Source organism: Trematomus bernacchii, unplaced genomic scaffold (assembly GCF_902827165.1).
Source record: "Trematomus bernacchii unplaced genomic scaffold, fTreBer1.1, whole genome shotgun sequence".
Taxonomy (NCBI): Eukaryota; Metazoa; Chordata; class Actinopteri; order Perciformes; family Nototheniidae; genus Trematomus; species Trematomus bernacchii.
Window position 1 is genome coordinate 8042117 of NW_022987803.1, and position 16388 is coordinate 8058504.

The 16388-nt window shown below is 39.9% G+C and overlaps 1 protein-coding gene across 1 annotated transcript in view; it reads left to right on the plus strand.

Moving 5' to 3' along the window:
• The window catches only part of vsnl1a (visinin-like 1a), a 34838-nt gene that overhangs the window by 6518 nt on the left and 11932 nt on the right, over positions 1-16388 (plus strand). Inside the window, exon 2 of the mRNA XM_034150744.1 lies at positions 711-877. Coding sequence (XP_034006635.1) covers positions 716-877 — 162 coding nt within the window. The 5' untranslated portion in view covers positions 711-715. The remainder of the gene's footprint in view (positions 1-710; positions 878-16388) is intronic.

The following is a 16388-nucleotide window of genomic DNA, read 5'->3' on the forward strand; positions in this document are numbered from 1 at the left end:
ATGAGAAATAGAAATGTTTCCCAAAACTCGAACCATCTTTTGCTAATTATGATCATTACAGATTGGTTAATGTACTCAAGGAGGTGAAGTGGCAGCATCAGCACTGTGCCGATGCAGCTGCAGTGGGGGAATTAGGGGGCAATTAACACTAAAACACATTTCAGTTTTTCTGAAAAGTCACAGAGAGCCAACTATTTTATGATGTCATTATGACCCTTTCCACATTCAAAGAGTTTCATTTGGAAGTGAGATTTTCTCCATTTGGAAAGTAATAAGCTTAAGGCTTGAAAAACAAGTAGCTAAAAACGATTTTGTGACATTTCATTTTAACATGCTATGTAAATATTAGGCTAACGAAATAAAATAAAATAGGGCAAGCAGCGGATCAAAGGAAGACAGAAGTTGTATGTGTTTGAACTGACCCTTTCCTCATGAAGAAATAACAGTACTGAACTAACCATCATGTGAGACTGTCCCTGTTCATTATATTACACTCCATTTTAAAGCTTATTTTTAGATGAAAGCTTTGGTTCGCACTTTTAGAGTTCTCTAGGAATCTGTATTTAGCATTCATAAGTCACTCTTCCTTCCACCATCCACACTTCTAGTTTCATCACTTTATAAAAAGGTACCTCTTTGTATTCTGAAAGGTGCTTATAATCATTAACTAATCTGTTTGTTTGTTTTTTATGTGTGTGGCCTTTTCGCAGGCAAAATGGGGAAACAGAACAGCAAGCTGACCCCTGAAGTGATGGAGGACCTGGTGAAGAACACAGAGTTTAATGAACATGAGCTGAAGCAGTGGTACAAGGGTTTCCTGAAGGACTGTCCCACTGGACGCCTGAACCTGGAGGAGTTCCAGCAGCTGTATGTCAAGGTGAGACTCCACTGACTCACTTTCACCTGATGGATTAACACACAGACGAGACGGAAGAGAATATACACTCCTGTTGATCTGACTGGAGTTCATCAGAGGACAACAGCACACAGTTCCTATAAAGCTGCTGAACACACACTAGTTTGTTTTAACATGCTGACTGTGGTAAGATTGATTTCATACAAACAGATTACAAAAAACCTTAGATAATGTTTTTTTTGTCATAATAGTTTATTGACTGTAAAAAGTATTCATCAGTAATAGGAATGTAGTACACCAGACCATGTATTCAAGTTGTACAAATTCATGTTTAATAAATACAAAAAAAATGTTATGGACCATTTAGGGCTTGTGGAATAAGCTGTAAACACAGAATTTACATATGATCACTGTATGGTTAGCGTGTTAGCAAACAGTTGCAGACACAAAGAAGAAACATAATAATTTATTTAAAGTTATGTTTCATGACCCCTGACAAATATACAGTAAGTCCAATATGTTCTCCTTTAACCTCTGTGTTGGTCTCCACCACCTAATAAAGAAAATATCTGTCTTTTTAGTGGCTAAATGCTCTACTAAGTTCCCTAGCTAGTTGCTAACTTCTTACGTTTCCTGTTTGATGCTTGTTCGGTACCACACAGCCGATGTTTCAGACCTTTTTTGCTGAAATCAAAATAAGGTTGATAAGCGTGGCAAACAAATTCCTGAAAACCAAAACAATTAACTAAAAGACACTTAAACTCTGTAGAGCTGAGGGAACTGCACAATTGATTATTGTAGGATTTAAGTGGTGGTTTAGCTTAACTTAAAAAGTACCAGGTGAAACCTCTATTAGTATTTGTAACTCAGAGTAATAGTCATAATGGTAGTATTAACACCATTTTTTGATTGTAGAAGTATTAGCAGAAGACACAACATGAGCACTAGTAATAGTAACGAAGTATCACGGTCAATAATAAGCCATCTGTTGATTCTGAAAAGACCAACAAAATGCATTCTCAGTTGGTTTTCCCACAATTTATATTAACAGGGTTGGTTAGGGTCACATGATTACACTGGGAATACCCACAAAATCCTCTGAGGGAAAATACATTCCTATTAAAAACCCTGCAAGATTTTAGCAGGCACCCTGCCACATTCCCATTCGCCACTGCCGTATCTGGGCAGAAAATGAACAGAGGCAGATATCAGAGGCGCTCAGATGATTATCTTCTACTGCTAATAGGTAACCTATATCTCATTACCTCTGACAGAGAAGTGTGAATATATTCCATAATGTATTCATTAAGTCTTATAAAACAGGCAGGAGCACTTTCATGAAAACGATGATGGTCTTTTAATGATGGGAAATTGTGATAAAATTGCTTAATAAGTGGCTATGAATAAAGTTTACTTATATAATAAACCTGCAATAGTTAACTACTATCTCTGCTGGTTTAATCAATTAGATCTGAGCAATAATACTGTATAAATAATCATAATGTAGGACAGGCTTATCGTGGCATCTTGTGTCCTCTTGAACGCCTCAATTTCCTTAGAGTTCTTAAAAAAGCTCTCTGACCATTTTAAGAATAGGCATTCATCTTTTATCACTGGTGCCAGGAAATGCCTCACTACCAGAGGGGCTGTCGTTACATAAGACACACCTTGGAACTGAGGTCATGGGGGCACTTCCTCTAAATGCCACCGGAGCTCAAGCATCGGCTAAGACCAAAAGAGAAAGTAAAAAAATCCCAGAAATAAATTGAGGTAGGGCTGACTGGATTAAAAAGCAAAACAAGACAAAGCACATCTGTCACCACTGGGAATGACGTTTTCAGTTTGGCCAAATGTATCATGTTAAAAAAACTAAATGGAAAAGCATCAAATTGAATTGAGTTCAAATTTAACTACAAAAGAAACCTGGACTCCTGGGAAATAAGATAATAAACGAGGGACAAAAACACAAAATAAATTAAAAATCTCTTTAGAGCACAATACGACGGCACACAAGCAGCAGATGCAGGGAAATCTGAAGCCGCACAAAGGGGGAAAGGCAGCTGAGATCTAAAGGGGTCTTGTAGGCTTCTGGGTAAATCCTATTATTGATGCATCTTATTGTGTTTCTAGGCAACAGTGTATCAGTGATAGGGCTTTATTTAAATCCAGAGAGCTGATAAGTGGAAAAATGGTCTGCTGCGACCTCACATTAATGGGACAGATTGTTCCTGTGAAGAGTGTGTGTGTGTGTGTGTGTGTGTGTGTGTGTGTGTGTGTGTGTGTGTGTGTGTGTGTGTGTGTGGTGTGTGTGTGTGTGTGTGTGTGTGTGTGTGTGTGTGTGTGTGTGTGTGTGTGTGTGTGTGTGTGTGTGTGTGGTGAGGGGGTCATATGTTCAGTGGGAGAAAGAGGGAGACGGTGCAGCGTTGGTTGAAAGCGAGAAACACAGAGACGGGAAAAGTAAGTAAAGTGAGGAAAAAACGGATTTGTGAGAAACGTACGAGAAGAGTTGTGTGTGTGAGAGTCTGCCTGATAGAAATAGAATAAGAGCGGATATTAAACTGTTTGACGTGGTCATTTAACTAGTTCAGAGGAAAATGGCGCTGATCACTTTGCATCGATCACTGAAACAGAATTATGCTGTTTCTCAATTTGTATACTTCTGTACTCTGTGTACTATGAGTTCCTGGTGCCCGCATAACAGTAAAAAGTTGAGTGTGGAACGCCACTTCCTACCCTCAACAGCGGCCATCTTGGCTACCAACCAAAGATGGCGTAACCGGCTGCAACTGTGGTTACTTTGGTGGACACAGCACTATACAGATTAAAGTTTTCTTTCACATTTTATTAAACATACCATCATACTTTAAGAGAAGCCACTGTTCTTGATTATTGGCTGATCAAAACTGTCTTTAATGATTTGGTACCGAACCATAACTTTGCTAGCTAGCTGGCCAACACACGTTTATGATACTTAACACGTTTGGTTCAGCAGGATAATCTCCACATATTAACACCATTTTATAATTTTTGAAGGGTGAAGCTAACATTAGGCTATTAACAAACTACATCAGGGTCGCATCACAACTGCAAAGCTAAAGGCGTTTAGTCGTCTCATTAAGTCACTCACACATTGAAGCTGAAGAGATTCACGAGTTCTGTATTTACTGACGTATTTTATGTCGCAGAACAAAACGTGAAAATCTCTTAAGCTTGTGGTAACCTTCGACCTTATTTCAGGCTTCTTACAAAAAAATACGTTTAAAAAACCTTTGACTAGGGCTAAAATGCTAACTCAATTCTGGGTTTTGGTACCAATACTGCACGACTCTATTCTGATTCAAATCATTCAAATAGGAATCTCTCCTATTCTGTTTCTATGGTCTGTGTCCTCCCTGTGCATGCATGCGTGAGACAGGCAGGGTTAGACTTACATCTGTGCACCTATATCTTTATTTTTCTGCTCGCCCACACACTAACACAGATCTGCACCTGCGACAGTCGCGGGGTGCTAGCTGCAGTTACCTCGCCTTCGGCTGCCAGCCTGGACCTAATGTACTGTTTTGGCTGTACATAAACGCGCTGTTCTCTAGCTTCTTCTTTTTTCTTCTTATTCTCTGTGCTCTGTCTCTCACTCCTTTCATTTCCACTGCCTTTGTGGAGGTAATCATCTCTTAGGCTGCGTAAAGGGAGACAGAGGAAGAGAAAGTGATAAAGAGGGAGAGTTGAGAGGCATCAAAGAACAGGAAGGGAGGGAAAGCAGGTGTAGGATGTCGGCTGGAAATAATAGGCGTGCGTATCTCGGGGCAGTCTGTGATATTCATATTTGATGCTGTGGTGTTGCATATAGTCTGCGGAGTCCCTTTGTATACTGTAACCAGTGTTATCATAGCTTACAGTTTCATTTGATCAGGGCTGGGGGTCATGAATTACTTGGTATATCAATATAAAATAACTCATTAAAAGTGTACAATCTCAGTTCTTTCTGTCTGACTGTATAGAGTTTAAGAATTACTCATGATGAATTGGTGGATTCAAAATCATGGCTAAATGGATATAGAAATTAAGATTGTGAAATAAGTGGTTGAAATGAGATCCAGATTATAATAAGATGATTGAAATGTCCAACAGTAAGGACAATCCAAATGAAATTGCATATTTGAATGACATTTTTACATTTAAGTGAGCAGAAATGGATCTTTAGAGCAAAACGTATCTACGATGGCAATCTCCATCTTCTTCTAATCAGTTAATCACAAATATCTATATATATATATATATATAATATATATCTCTTTTTATTTAACTATTTGTGAGACAAAAATAAAATATTCTGTAAATTTGATGTATTGAGTTATACCATATTAGAATAATGTGTACCAAGCCAGCCACACAGCAAAATGCATTAATAATAAATAATTCATCTTTGATTAAATTATCATTGTAGGAGCCCTACTTTTTTATGTATTACCTATTTCTTTATTTTTATTCAACTATTATGAGAAAATAAAACATTCTATGAATATACTATTTGAGTTATACTATTTATTATAATGTGCACAAGGGCAACCACACACAATTAATAAGCACTTTTTCACAACATAGACAGCACTAGTAGTTTGTGGACATCACAATATCTCTTTGTGAGTTTTTAGAATCTAGTGAATATTCATTTTTATATATATATAGTGTTATCTTGTCGTAGCAATATGTCAAACCAAAAACACTTTCCAAGGGCAGCATCATATTTCATATTCCTTGTTTTCCAGTGGATTTTCCCTTTTAATGGCATTGCCAAAGCCATGCAGCGATGTAAAAATGGAAGAGGGGCTTCCGTGCCTGTTCACACAGCAGCGCCTGTATGCCACGGCGTGTGGCGTTTCTCAGCGCTGACACGGCAGCCGCTCTAGGAGCCATTTGTAACAGGATAACAACACTCCCTGAGATGTTAAGGTGATAGATTTTGTCACTGGATTTTTTTTTCTCGAGATTGACGCATGCAGAGACAGCAGTCACACTGACAGATAGCCATGAACACACACACACACACACACACACATTTAACAGTGAGCTATTAAAATATGGTTATAATTGACTTGTTCTGTTATATAATATATGAAATGAGCACCAATATTGTTGGTCTACTGCCAGATGGTGTTCTGTTGTTGTTATTGTGATGGGATAGCGTTTCAACAACTCGATAATGAACCTCATTATGTTTTTGCTACATGCAGCATCTCTCTGGCTCTTCCACTCATATTACTCTGTTATTGTTTCTATGGAGAAATACAGGAGTAGAAAAAATGCATTACAATAGAGTGGTGCAGTAATGATGTATATTTGTAGGCATACCTGGAAGTAAGCAACTCAACGGGTCCATTCGACAAAAGACGATGTGATTTTTCCACTGGATTTTCGAAATATTGCAGAAAATAAGAACTGTAGAAAACACACCTCTAAGATAGACACACATCTTGTTGCGCAGGATAATATCCTACTTTTATGATTTTTGAATTAGAAAACAAAGCACATCATTGCTGCGCATCATCACCGCTAAGTTAAAGGCGGATAATGTTTGGTGTGATGATGTTGAGTCGTTTTTTTCAGTCACGTTTTCATGACACAAAAGCTTCGAACATTCAATAGTGGGGTAATTATTGACATATATCTAGTTTTTGTGTTAACCACAGACCTTATTTCAGGGATCTAACAACAAGCACATTCAAAAAACACTTAACTGGGAGACGAAAGGAACCCAGAAGTGCTAAAATGCTAACTTGCTTCAGGGTCTTAGGACTAATTCCTGCACCACTTTATTTTCAATTTTGAACTTGCAGGTGCTGTCATGATTTCAACAAAGGCATAAAATGTATGAAAAAGTATTCTATTATGCCTTGGAATTCACTTCTGTTCACTTTATACCATCCTACATAAGGTTGGGATCAAAATTTGACATTTTGAAATGAAAAATCTGAACACTTTAATCCTGGTTTGTTGGTTTAGAAGAGAAGCAATATTAAGGGGAGAGAGGACGGCCTTGCTGTAGATTGGAAGCATTGTTGTGACACTGGCCCACGCACACACAGACACAGACACACACACACAGACACACACACACAGACACACACACACACAGATGCTGACCTGAATGTAGATGTATGGATGGATTCCGCTCGGTTGCGTCTCGCTTGCATAGCCTCAAGGCTTTTGCTGATGACGGGTGTCTGTTTTTGTGTGCGCACCGCTGACTATCCAGCAGCACTGACTGTGAGACTCCCCAGACAGAGAGACAGAGAGACAGACAGACAGACAGACAGACAGACAGAGAGACAGAGAGACAGACAGACAGACAGACAGACAGACAGACGGAGTGACAGACAGACAGAGTGATAGGAAGGTAAATGAAGCAACAGACAGACACTGACATCATCTGGTCAACAGTCTGTTTATGTGAGGAAAACATACGGCGACTGATCACAGGAGACAGAGACTGACAGAACAGATAGAGATGCGTCGAAATTAGTTTTAATTATTTGGAAAAAAAATGCTTCTGTAATAATACAGATAGATGTGCCACAAAGTGGAGATAAGCCACTGCAATGGCTGACTCGTGCATTAGAGATGATAAAGAAAACATGCTAATTTGCACTGATGCTGTGTATTGACTCCAATACAAACACAGTTCAAATAAATGAACGGTTTTCCAATGTTCTGTTCTTTATTGCATCAGGCAATAAGTCATTTTGTATTTTTTGTACGTACAATGTACTTAGAAACGACATACTCACACATCAAAATCTTCTAAAAAAACAATGCTTATAATATAGTACGTCATCCTGATAATTGTACAATGCAAGTAAAACTATTTTTCATTTTTTAGATCACAAATGTTCCAAGTACATAACAAAGTACAGAAAAGTCAAATATTATTTAGATCCAAATGTTTATGATTTTCTACATCCCAGATTGTTCCTCGCTATTTTACACATGGACCCAATAAGGTCAATAAAGATATATGTACATGTACACAAGTTCTTAAAAAAGAGTAGCAAATATAAACATAACCTTAGTCCTCAAAGATGTACTATTTGAAATATACATAGATGTATTCTAGAAGCAATTATGGCCTCAGAATATATTCAGTATAACATGTGGAGATACAAATTGGCCAAACTGGCTTTAAAAATCATAATGGGATTTTACTGAAAGTAACTAATTATGTTTGCACTCTGAGAAAGGAGCTGGGTTAGATGTCTGAGACTTTTCTTTTTTCTTAACTTAAAAAATGAACTTTATTGAACAAATTAATTGATTCCCCTTCAAATTGGCGACCGGCCTTATAACACTCCACCGTTGTCTTACTAAACGTCACTCCACTCTCTCTTTCTCTTTCCAACCTCCTTTTTCCTCTTTCGCTTCTTGTTCTCTCCCATTTCTCTCTTGATCCATTTCCTCTTACCTCCCTTCCTCTCTGTCGGGGTTGGCTCGCGGCTGCCATACACTAATAATAGCTTCTGTCATTTCAGAAGCTCCCATGCCATTCTCTATCGATGTCACAACACAGACACACACACACACACACACACACACACACACACACACACAACACACACACACACACACACACACACACACACACACACACACACACACACACACACACACACACAGCTACACACAAAGTCTCCTAAAAGGCAAGGAGTTCTGTTAGTGTGCTTTACAAACATAAAACACAAGACTTTTTTTTGTGAGTTGCTCAAATATAGAAACAATCCCGATTCTTTGCTCTGAAGATTTGAGTCAAACGGTAATGATGAACTCTGAACAAAATGACTCACTTATGACTTGTTTACAATGTTTGTAAAACAGAGCGGGAGGGGAATCTGACACCGAGTAAGCAGACTGTAATTTTCTCAAAGACAACAATGTTTTTCTTCGCCGTGGAGGTTTTACCATCATGCCGAGTAATTACCAAAAGTGTTAATTGCATCTACAGTATTTCAGTATTTGCAGTCGAGGTGCATCGGTAATGAGCTGTTACAGAGAAGACAGACACACGAATGCACTTAGAGAGGCAGAAAGGAAGATAGAACAGACACAGAGAGAGGTAACAAAGGATTGATGAATTGTTTTTGACCTATCAGCTGCTCAATAGCCTCTTTGCAATGTCTCGCTATGGACCTTGAAGCTGTGATTGAATTATTCAGCAACTTTCATAAAAGTCTCCCCAATGCTGCTGCACAGTGAAAAGAGGAAATGGGAAGGTACTGAGTGCCTTTGGATGCACAGCGTAAGATAATAGGGTCTGTTCTGGTGGGAAATCATAATCAGATGAAGCTGTGTATAACCATTAGCACATCCTCTGTGAGAATAAATCAGTTATCATGGTTGAGTAGTGAAGGCCAAAAAGCTATTAGTCTCACTGTGCAGGTTAAATCCCAAGATGCATTAGGGTGATACTGAGGGTGACCTTCATCTGGTTAACAAGGGTTCAAGCCACCGTGTCAGCAAATACCCACCCATGAGAGAGACGCTGAGTCCCTATCAATGGACAGAGACAAGGAAGGAGTTTCTTTACAGGAATCTGATGACATTACTGATGTGTTTGAATAGAAAGATGAGGGCAAAACAAATGATGATACAGAAATGTGGCCAGACTCATGTTGTGTATGCACTCAATGTCAAGTCAGGTCATCTTGTGTTTGTCAGAGTACTCTGTAAATAGATGTAAATCAATGGAGTGGTACTCTTCTTGCCATCTTGTAGTGCTTTGGAGTAGCCGGTTATTAGGTTAGGGGCCTGGCTTTCCCTTTCTCTGTGCTCTCCTTATCTTAATATTTGCTTTCTTAGTTTTTCTCTCTATATCTCTCCTTTACAAATAGAATGAGTAAAACGCAGATTCTCATATAAATTAACACAGCTGGGTGTTCAGATGGCAGCCATTTTTATTTATGCTGACATTTTTAAGCACTTGGTCCATTACGGGATAACTCATTCTATGATTTCATGCAACAGCTCAATGTCTTTTTCTTTCTAATGTTACCATCTCTACATGCTAAATATGAACATATAGCCAGGGACGTTTAGCTTATTTAAAAAAAAAAAAATCTCTCAGCACCTGTTTGAATGTGTTTGTTTAATCTGTACACAAACAAAACAATGTATGCAGGTGCTCCTCAGGGTTTAACATTGGGTCCCCTTTTATTTTGAATATTGGGTTTCTGTGCTTCTGCCCCCCTGATCCTGCCTCAATTTAAAATAAATGCTAAGTAAAGTTAAGTCTTAGTTCCCGCAACATACTTTAGTGTCTCTTTTGCTTTTCCACTTCTATTCTCATGCATAAAACAGTTTTGACACTTTCAGAAAGACAGCTGTAAATGTTTAGACACTGAACAAAAAATTCGGGAACCAGACACTGCTATCATGAGCACATTATTAACAGTCTTGAGGTCACAATAGACCACATCATTGTCTCCTATTAGTCATTCCTAAAAGTTGTGGCAGACAGCTTTTGTTCGGACATTTTGTTCTTCGCAGTTTTGTCATTTGTCCTCACTGACCCAGCTGTCCAATTAGCATAACTTAACATGACTTTACTGCCTGGAAGATTGAAACTTTTCTCAAAACAGCAAGACAGGAAAGCAGGATAGCTAGGGAAGAGAAACCATTAGAGGGATGACAGCCAAAGGCTTGTTTTGCAAAATTATAGCTTTGTCCCGGTTCAGAAGATGGTACCTGCTTCTATATTATTTGAACAGTTACATAAAAGAGCATTAGTTAAGTTGTCAAAGTGTGGAGAGCAAAAAAAGCCTACATTTTAAAGTTGTTTCAGTTTCTTACTGTGAAACGGATCACCAACGTAGCATTCAAGCTACCTAAGGTGCCGATACGTGTGAGAATTGGATAAAGAGAGGGGATTAAAGGTTGGTACAGTTCATCTTAATGGAACACAATAATTCACTGCATAGCCATTTGAGATCACTGATAACTACATAGAGCAGTCAGCTGGCAGTCAGCTGGCAAAACTACAATCTGCTATTAAAATGGCTCACAGGCCTGTTTGTGACCTTTGAATCCCCCTTGTCAGGAGAAAACAGATATCTCTATATTAACATGCACCTCACGGTTAGAACAAATCAGGCTGTTCTCATTCACTGTTCGTACTTCTGTGAAAAGCAATGCACGATAATTTTAATGTAGAATTAAACAGACAAAGTCTGCATTGGTAAATAGTTGGGGTGGATAGACCTAGGTCAAACAAACCTAAGTCTTTAACCCAGAACACTGCTGTTCACGTCATGTGTGAAACAAAAAGTCAATGTTTGAACCACAATATTATCCTTAACCTAACTAAGTAGTGTTTTGGCCTAACCCCACCCAAGTAATTCAAACGTATGTATTTTAACCCAAACCACAGTCTTTTCCTTAACCTAACCAATTGGTTAAATAAAACAGTAGGGACTCCGGCAGTAGGGAGTACAAGCATGTGAATGATTGCATGCGCGCTCAGACAGAGTTATTTCATACACATGCACACACGAAGGATGTCAGACATGATTGAGCAGCCATGAAGGATGAATTGATGCTTAGGGAGCTTTGATGAGTCACGTAGAAGGAGATACAACATGAATAATGAACCATACTGTGGACATTTAAAGAAAACGGGAAAGAGGTTGTGTGTATGGTATTCTCTGGCTCTCCCCTCGCTTCCCTTGCCTCTCTCTTCCTCCTCTCTTCCTCTTCCCTTCCTCCTCTGGTGCTGTGAGCACGAGAAGCTTGCAGGCCGATTATAAGCTTTTTAAAAGGTGGCTTAGAAGTGCGCTGCTGTGGATTTATCTTGCCAAGCACTTTAGAGACCAGCCATTCTGGACACACCACTGGCACAAAAGGAGATAAAGGGAGCACGTCCTACCTTCTTTCTCTATTATTCTGCCTCGCTTTCAGCTTCGTCACATGGCAGAGGGTAGCCCTCTGGTCTACCTGCCAGACCTGGCAGCCAGCAGTGAGTCATGCTCTGCTTCCTGCCCTGCTTGGCTACCTTTCTGTTTCTGATTTAGATCAGAGTTGGCATCCAAAAAGGCACTGGTGAAATGTGCCAGGCATTGTCTTTTGTGTGCTATTTGAATGATATCGTTATCACCATAACACAAAGTTACTGGACTGGGTTATTAATAGGAACATTGCTATTTAAGTACCATTTATTGCAGCCAGTCCATACTGGCTATCCTCTTCATCCCTCAATGCCAATAACTATTCTCCTCACCATCCCCTCCACTCAATGGTGCCATCTGCTGTTGTGTTTTCATTTACACTCCTGATGCCAGATGGGTGTTTTGTAACCACAGATAAACCATGTTCAGGGACAGGTCTGCTTCCAATACCTCTTAAATCACAGGCTGAATGATTGTGTGCAGTCCAGGAAATCCAAACACAGCCATTCAGGACAAACAGCAGCAGGGATATCTAGTCAGCCATTCAAAGCAGGTTGAATGTCCTCTTTGTTAATCTACTGTACGGTTTTCATGTGGTGTCAAACAGAAGAGGATTACCACGCTTCAATATCTGCTCCAACACATACAGGACTTCTTACCCTCATGATGCACGGTTTATGTTTGATCAAGTGAACCGTCTTCTTGAAAGTCTATTGTCCCACTGAATCAAAGGCTCATCCCTCAAGGCAAAAGCAATCTTACAGACCTTGACCGTAAATAAAGGTCACAATTGTATTAATGCATTCTTATTAGGCAGCAGTAGTCAGAGACAGATGCCTGCCACTTTCAGCCCACTTTGTGAATGGAACATACAGCCATATCAACAACAAAATGCACCATTGTTGGCAGTGACATAAAAATACAATGCAACATCCGACACACTCTCCCCCTGCCTGATCGATTGGACTCCTACCCCTAACTGAACACCTTGTTTTAGCTGAAGTCGCCTCCCTCACACATTTTACTTGACATTGCCTCGTAGTTCAGGTCCAGGGATATTTGTAAATGTGATGATTTTTGACTTTTAATAAGAATAATTATAGAGGATATCGATTAAATTATTCCCGGTGATAAATTACTTCTAACTTGCACAAATATCACAGGAGACACCCATCTGAGAATAACATGAGGATAATTAATAATGCATTTCACTGTGCAGAGGGGATTGAGTGTGTGTATGCGTGTACAGTATATGTGTGTGTTTTCTGTCTGACAGATCCTGAAGGCTTGGAAGCAGCAGTGCGCTGGCTAAGTTTCTGTTGCTGCCTGGCATGTCACTGAGGGTTTATGTAAGAGTACATGCAGGCTCCGTATCTCTCACGCAGACACACACACACACACACACACACACACACACACACACACACACACACACACACACACACACACACACACACACACACACACACACACACACACACACACAGTAAATAACCCTGTGATGGATTATGCATGTATTCCCTTTCTCTCTCTCGCTGCCTCTCAAGCAAATAAAGTCGCATTTTAGCTATGCTTTGATGAAGCAATGTAAACAGTGACCGTCAGTGCTGTCATGCCAAGGTCCTGCTCGTGTGTTCCTCTGAACGCTTGACTGCGTATGACAATGTTAGCAAATGGATGCATGAAACATAAGGCATTACTTAAAGGGGCTCTATTATGCTAATTTCAGATTCATATTTGTACTTAGTGCCTCTACTGAGACATGTTTACATGCGTTAATGTTCAAAAAAGGTATTTATTTTTCTGCTGTAGCATCTCTTTTCACCCTCTGTCCGAAACCAGAGCCCAGTCTGCTCTGATTGGTTAGCTGCCAGAGGCCTGTACTACGATGCCGGATTTTCGCTTAGCGAGCTAACTTCAGGGAAAACTCTGGGTTTCCGGTCCTACGACGCTGGTTCACTTCTTACCGGGGTAGATCTCCATGGTAACTTATGCTGAATGGCAAACCTGCTCCGGAGCAGGTTTCAGGATAAGAGATCAACTCAGTGAAAGCACCGCCTACTGACCAATCAGAGCTCAGTGTGCAGAGTTTAAAGCGATCAAGTCATATTACAGGATAGAGGAAATACAGAAAAACTGCCGTTGCAGGAAAGACGGCCGGCAAAAATCAACTGACTGTGAACGTGAAAATGAATAGAATATCCCCTCCCATCTTCAGAGCAATCTGACTATTATAACATTAGCGTTAAGAAAGCTTACTTAAATATCTGCCACGACATAAGTAACCGGATCAGAGTAACATTAAGTAGCCTACAGTCCGAGGCACTGTGAGTGCGGACTTTGATGTGTCCCATTATCATTCATATCATATCACATCATATCACATCATATATTTCCTTATCTGAGTCAGCTTCTTGAGCCGTATCTGGCCGTGCAACACTCACAGTGTCACATACTGTATGCAGAAGTATTATTTTAAGCAACACATTAAGTTGACAAAACACTCGAGTCAAATGTAATTAAAGTCAGATCCACTCGTGTCTTAGACGGGGCAGTGATATCATAAACCTGTTAATGTACGCATTTCTTTTACCAGCTGTATTCACCTTGCAGGTGCAGCTATGTGGCTTTTATCCTGGATAAAGTGTTTAAGTCATGGATGTTTAAAGTTTAACGTCTTCATATTTGTCTAATATTATAGTTTACTTTTCATTCAGGAAGTATGACCCTGCGCTGTCAGTACGCTTGTCCATGTTTGAGATTGGTCAAATGTTGCTAACCCCGCCCCTTTCACGTGAACGCGCTCTCAGCTGGACGGAGAAACCCTGGGTTGATTTACCGAGTTGATAACCAGCGTCGTAGGACCGCTTAGCGAGATCTCGCTTGTTAGGGTTAGTTAAGATAACTCAAAGATATCCAGGGTCTGTTGAACTGGCTTCGTAGTACAGGCCTCAGCTCTGTTATGATTGGTCAACCACTTCAAGCTGCCCCACCCCTTAGCCTATGACGTACAACGTGTTGTAGTGCTACCCAATAGAAGTGCGAGTGTTACGTAGCGATGCCACTATGTAGCGGAAGTGAACAAAGGTGTCCAATGGAGGCGATTCAGGCCGGGATCTCGGATTCAAGCCTTTGCAGACCATTTACATGCACAAAAACCTAAATAACACACTGAAAAAACCCACAAAATCATAATAGGGCCCCATTAAATAGCCTTGTAGTGCCACAGTAAAAAACAAGTGCTTTGAAAGGCAATTGAAATCCTGACTGACCTCTAAAACCTGTGCTTGTACGCTGTGGAGATGAATAGCCAATAGAAAACCTGCTACGAATTGTTGACAACATTGGATGCAGTGTCCTGTATGACCCTTAAGCGAGGAGACGTGACCTTGTCGGCTTTATGAATGGAAACAATAATAGACTTTACACAATCTATTCTCCTAGCTGTACTATTGTATAATATTCTATGATTTTCCACTTGTTTGTTCGGTGGTCATGGTGAAGAATTCATTTTTCTTTCAGTCCTGCAGGTAATGAAAACATTTATACACCGGGCAAAATTATATTGAACCATCCATATTGCTAGGGCGAGGAAGGCGATGCACATATGAGCTCTGAGGCTACCAGAGTGTGTGTGTGTGTGTGTGTGTGTGTGTGTGTGTGTGTGTGTGTGTGTGTGTGTGTGTGTGCGTGCGTGCGTGCGTGCGTGCGTGCGTGCGTGCGTGCGTGCGTGCGTGCGTGCGTGCGTGCGTGCGTGCGTGCGTGCGTGCGTGCGGTATTTCATCATGTGTCTCTGGACTATGGAAGCAGCAGGGAGAGCAGAAAGATATGGAGGGATTGATGTGGAATCTGACACCATCAGTGGAAAATAGAGGTACAGTACACACGACAGAGCATGGAATCGCCATGGCAGCGATCCAGGACAGACATTATGGGACAGTGAGCGCACGGATGATCACACACCGGGGTCATGTCCTGGGAGATAGGGAGGACAGGGAGAGGACTGCACCCTGTCAGTTTTGCTGTCTGTTGTAGGGTCTTCATAATGTTATTTAATCAAGATAGAATCACATAATTAAACCTTTAAAGTTATAATACAGCACTTAATATTTGTACTGAATATATATTTGTTATATATCAAACCCATTTTGGTTCTCTAAATGCTTACATGACTCTGTATAGTGGCTATCATTGTTACCGCCTTTCCTGTGTTTAAAAAAGTGATTCCCAGGACTTGATGTAGACAACAACTTTTCTTTTGAAGAGCAACATATCAGTTGGGATAAACCCATTTTTTGTATTCTATGCTCATACATAAGTCTTCGAATGAATCGTCATATCTGATGACATCATCATCCTAAAAGATTTGTCTTAATTACTAAATCCTCAATTTCAATAAAGTGATCAACAAATTAAGAAGTTAGTTTCTTTTACATAAATCGACTTTTTTCATGGATATCACTTTTCAGTTCCTTTTATATAAATAATACCAACTAAATTATTTACTGCAAAATTAGTTATAGCTTGAAAAATATGTGGCATTATGGTTATATAAATGTGATTCATAGTGCCATTAGATTACTGTTTGACCACACTGTAAGAAG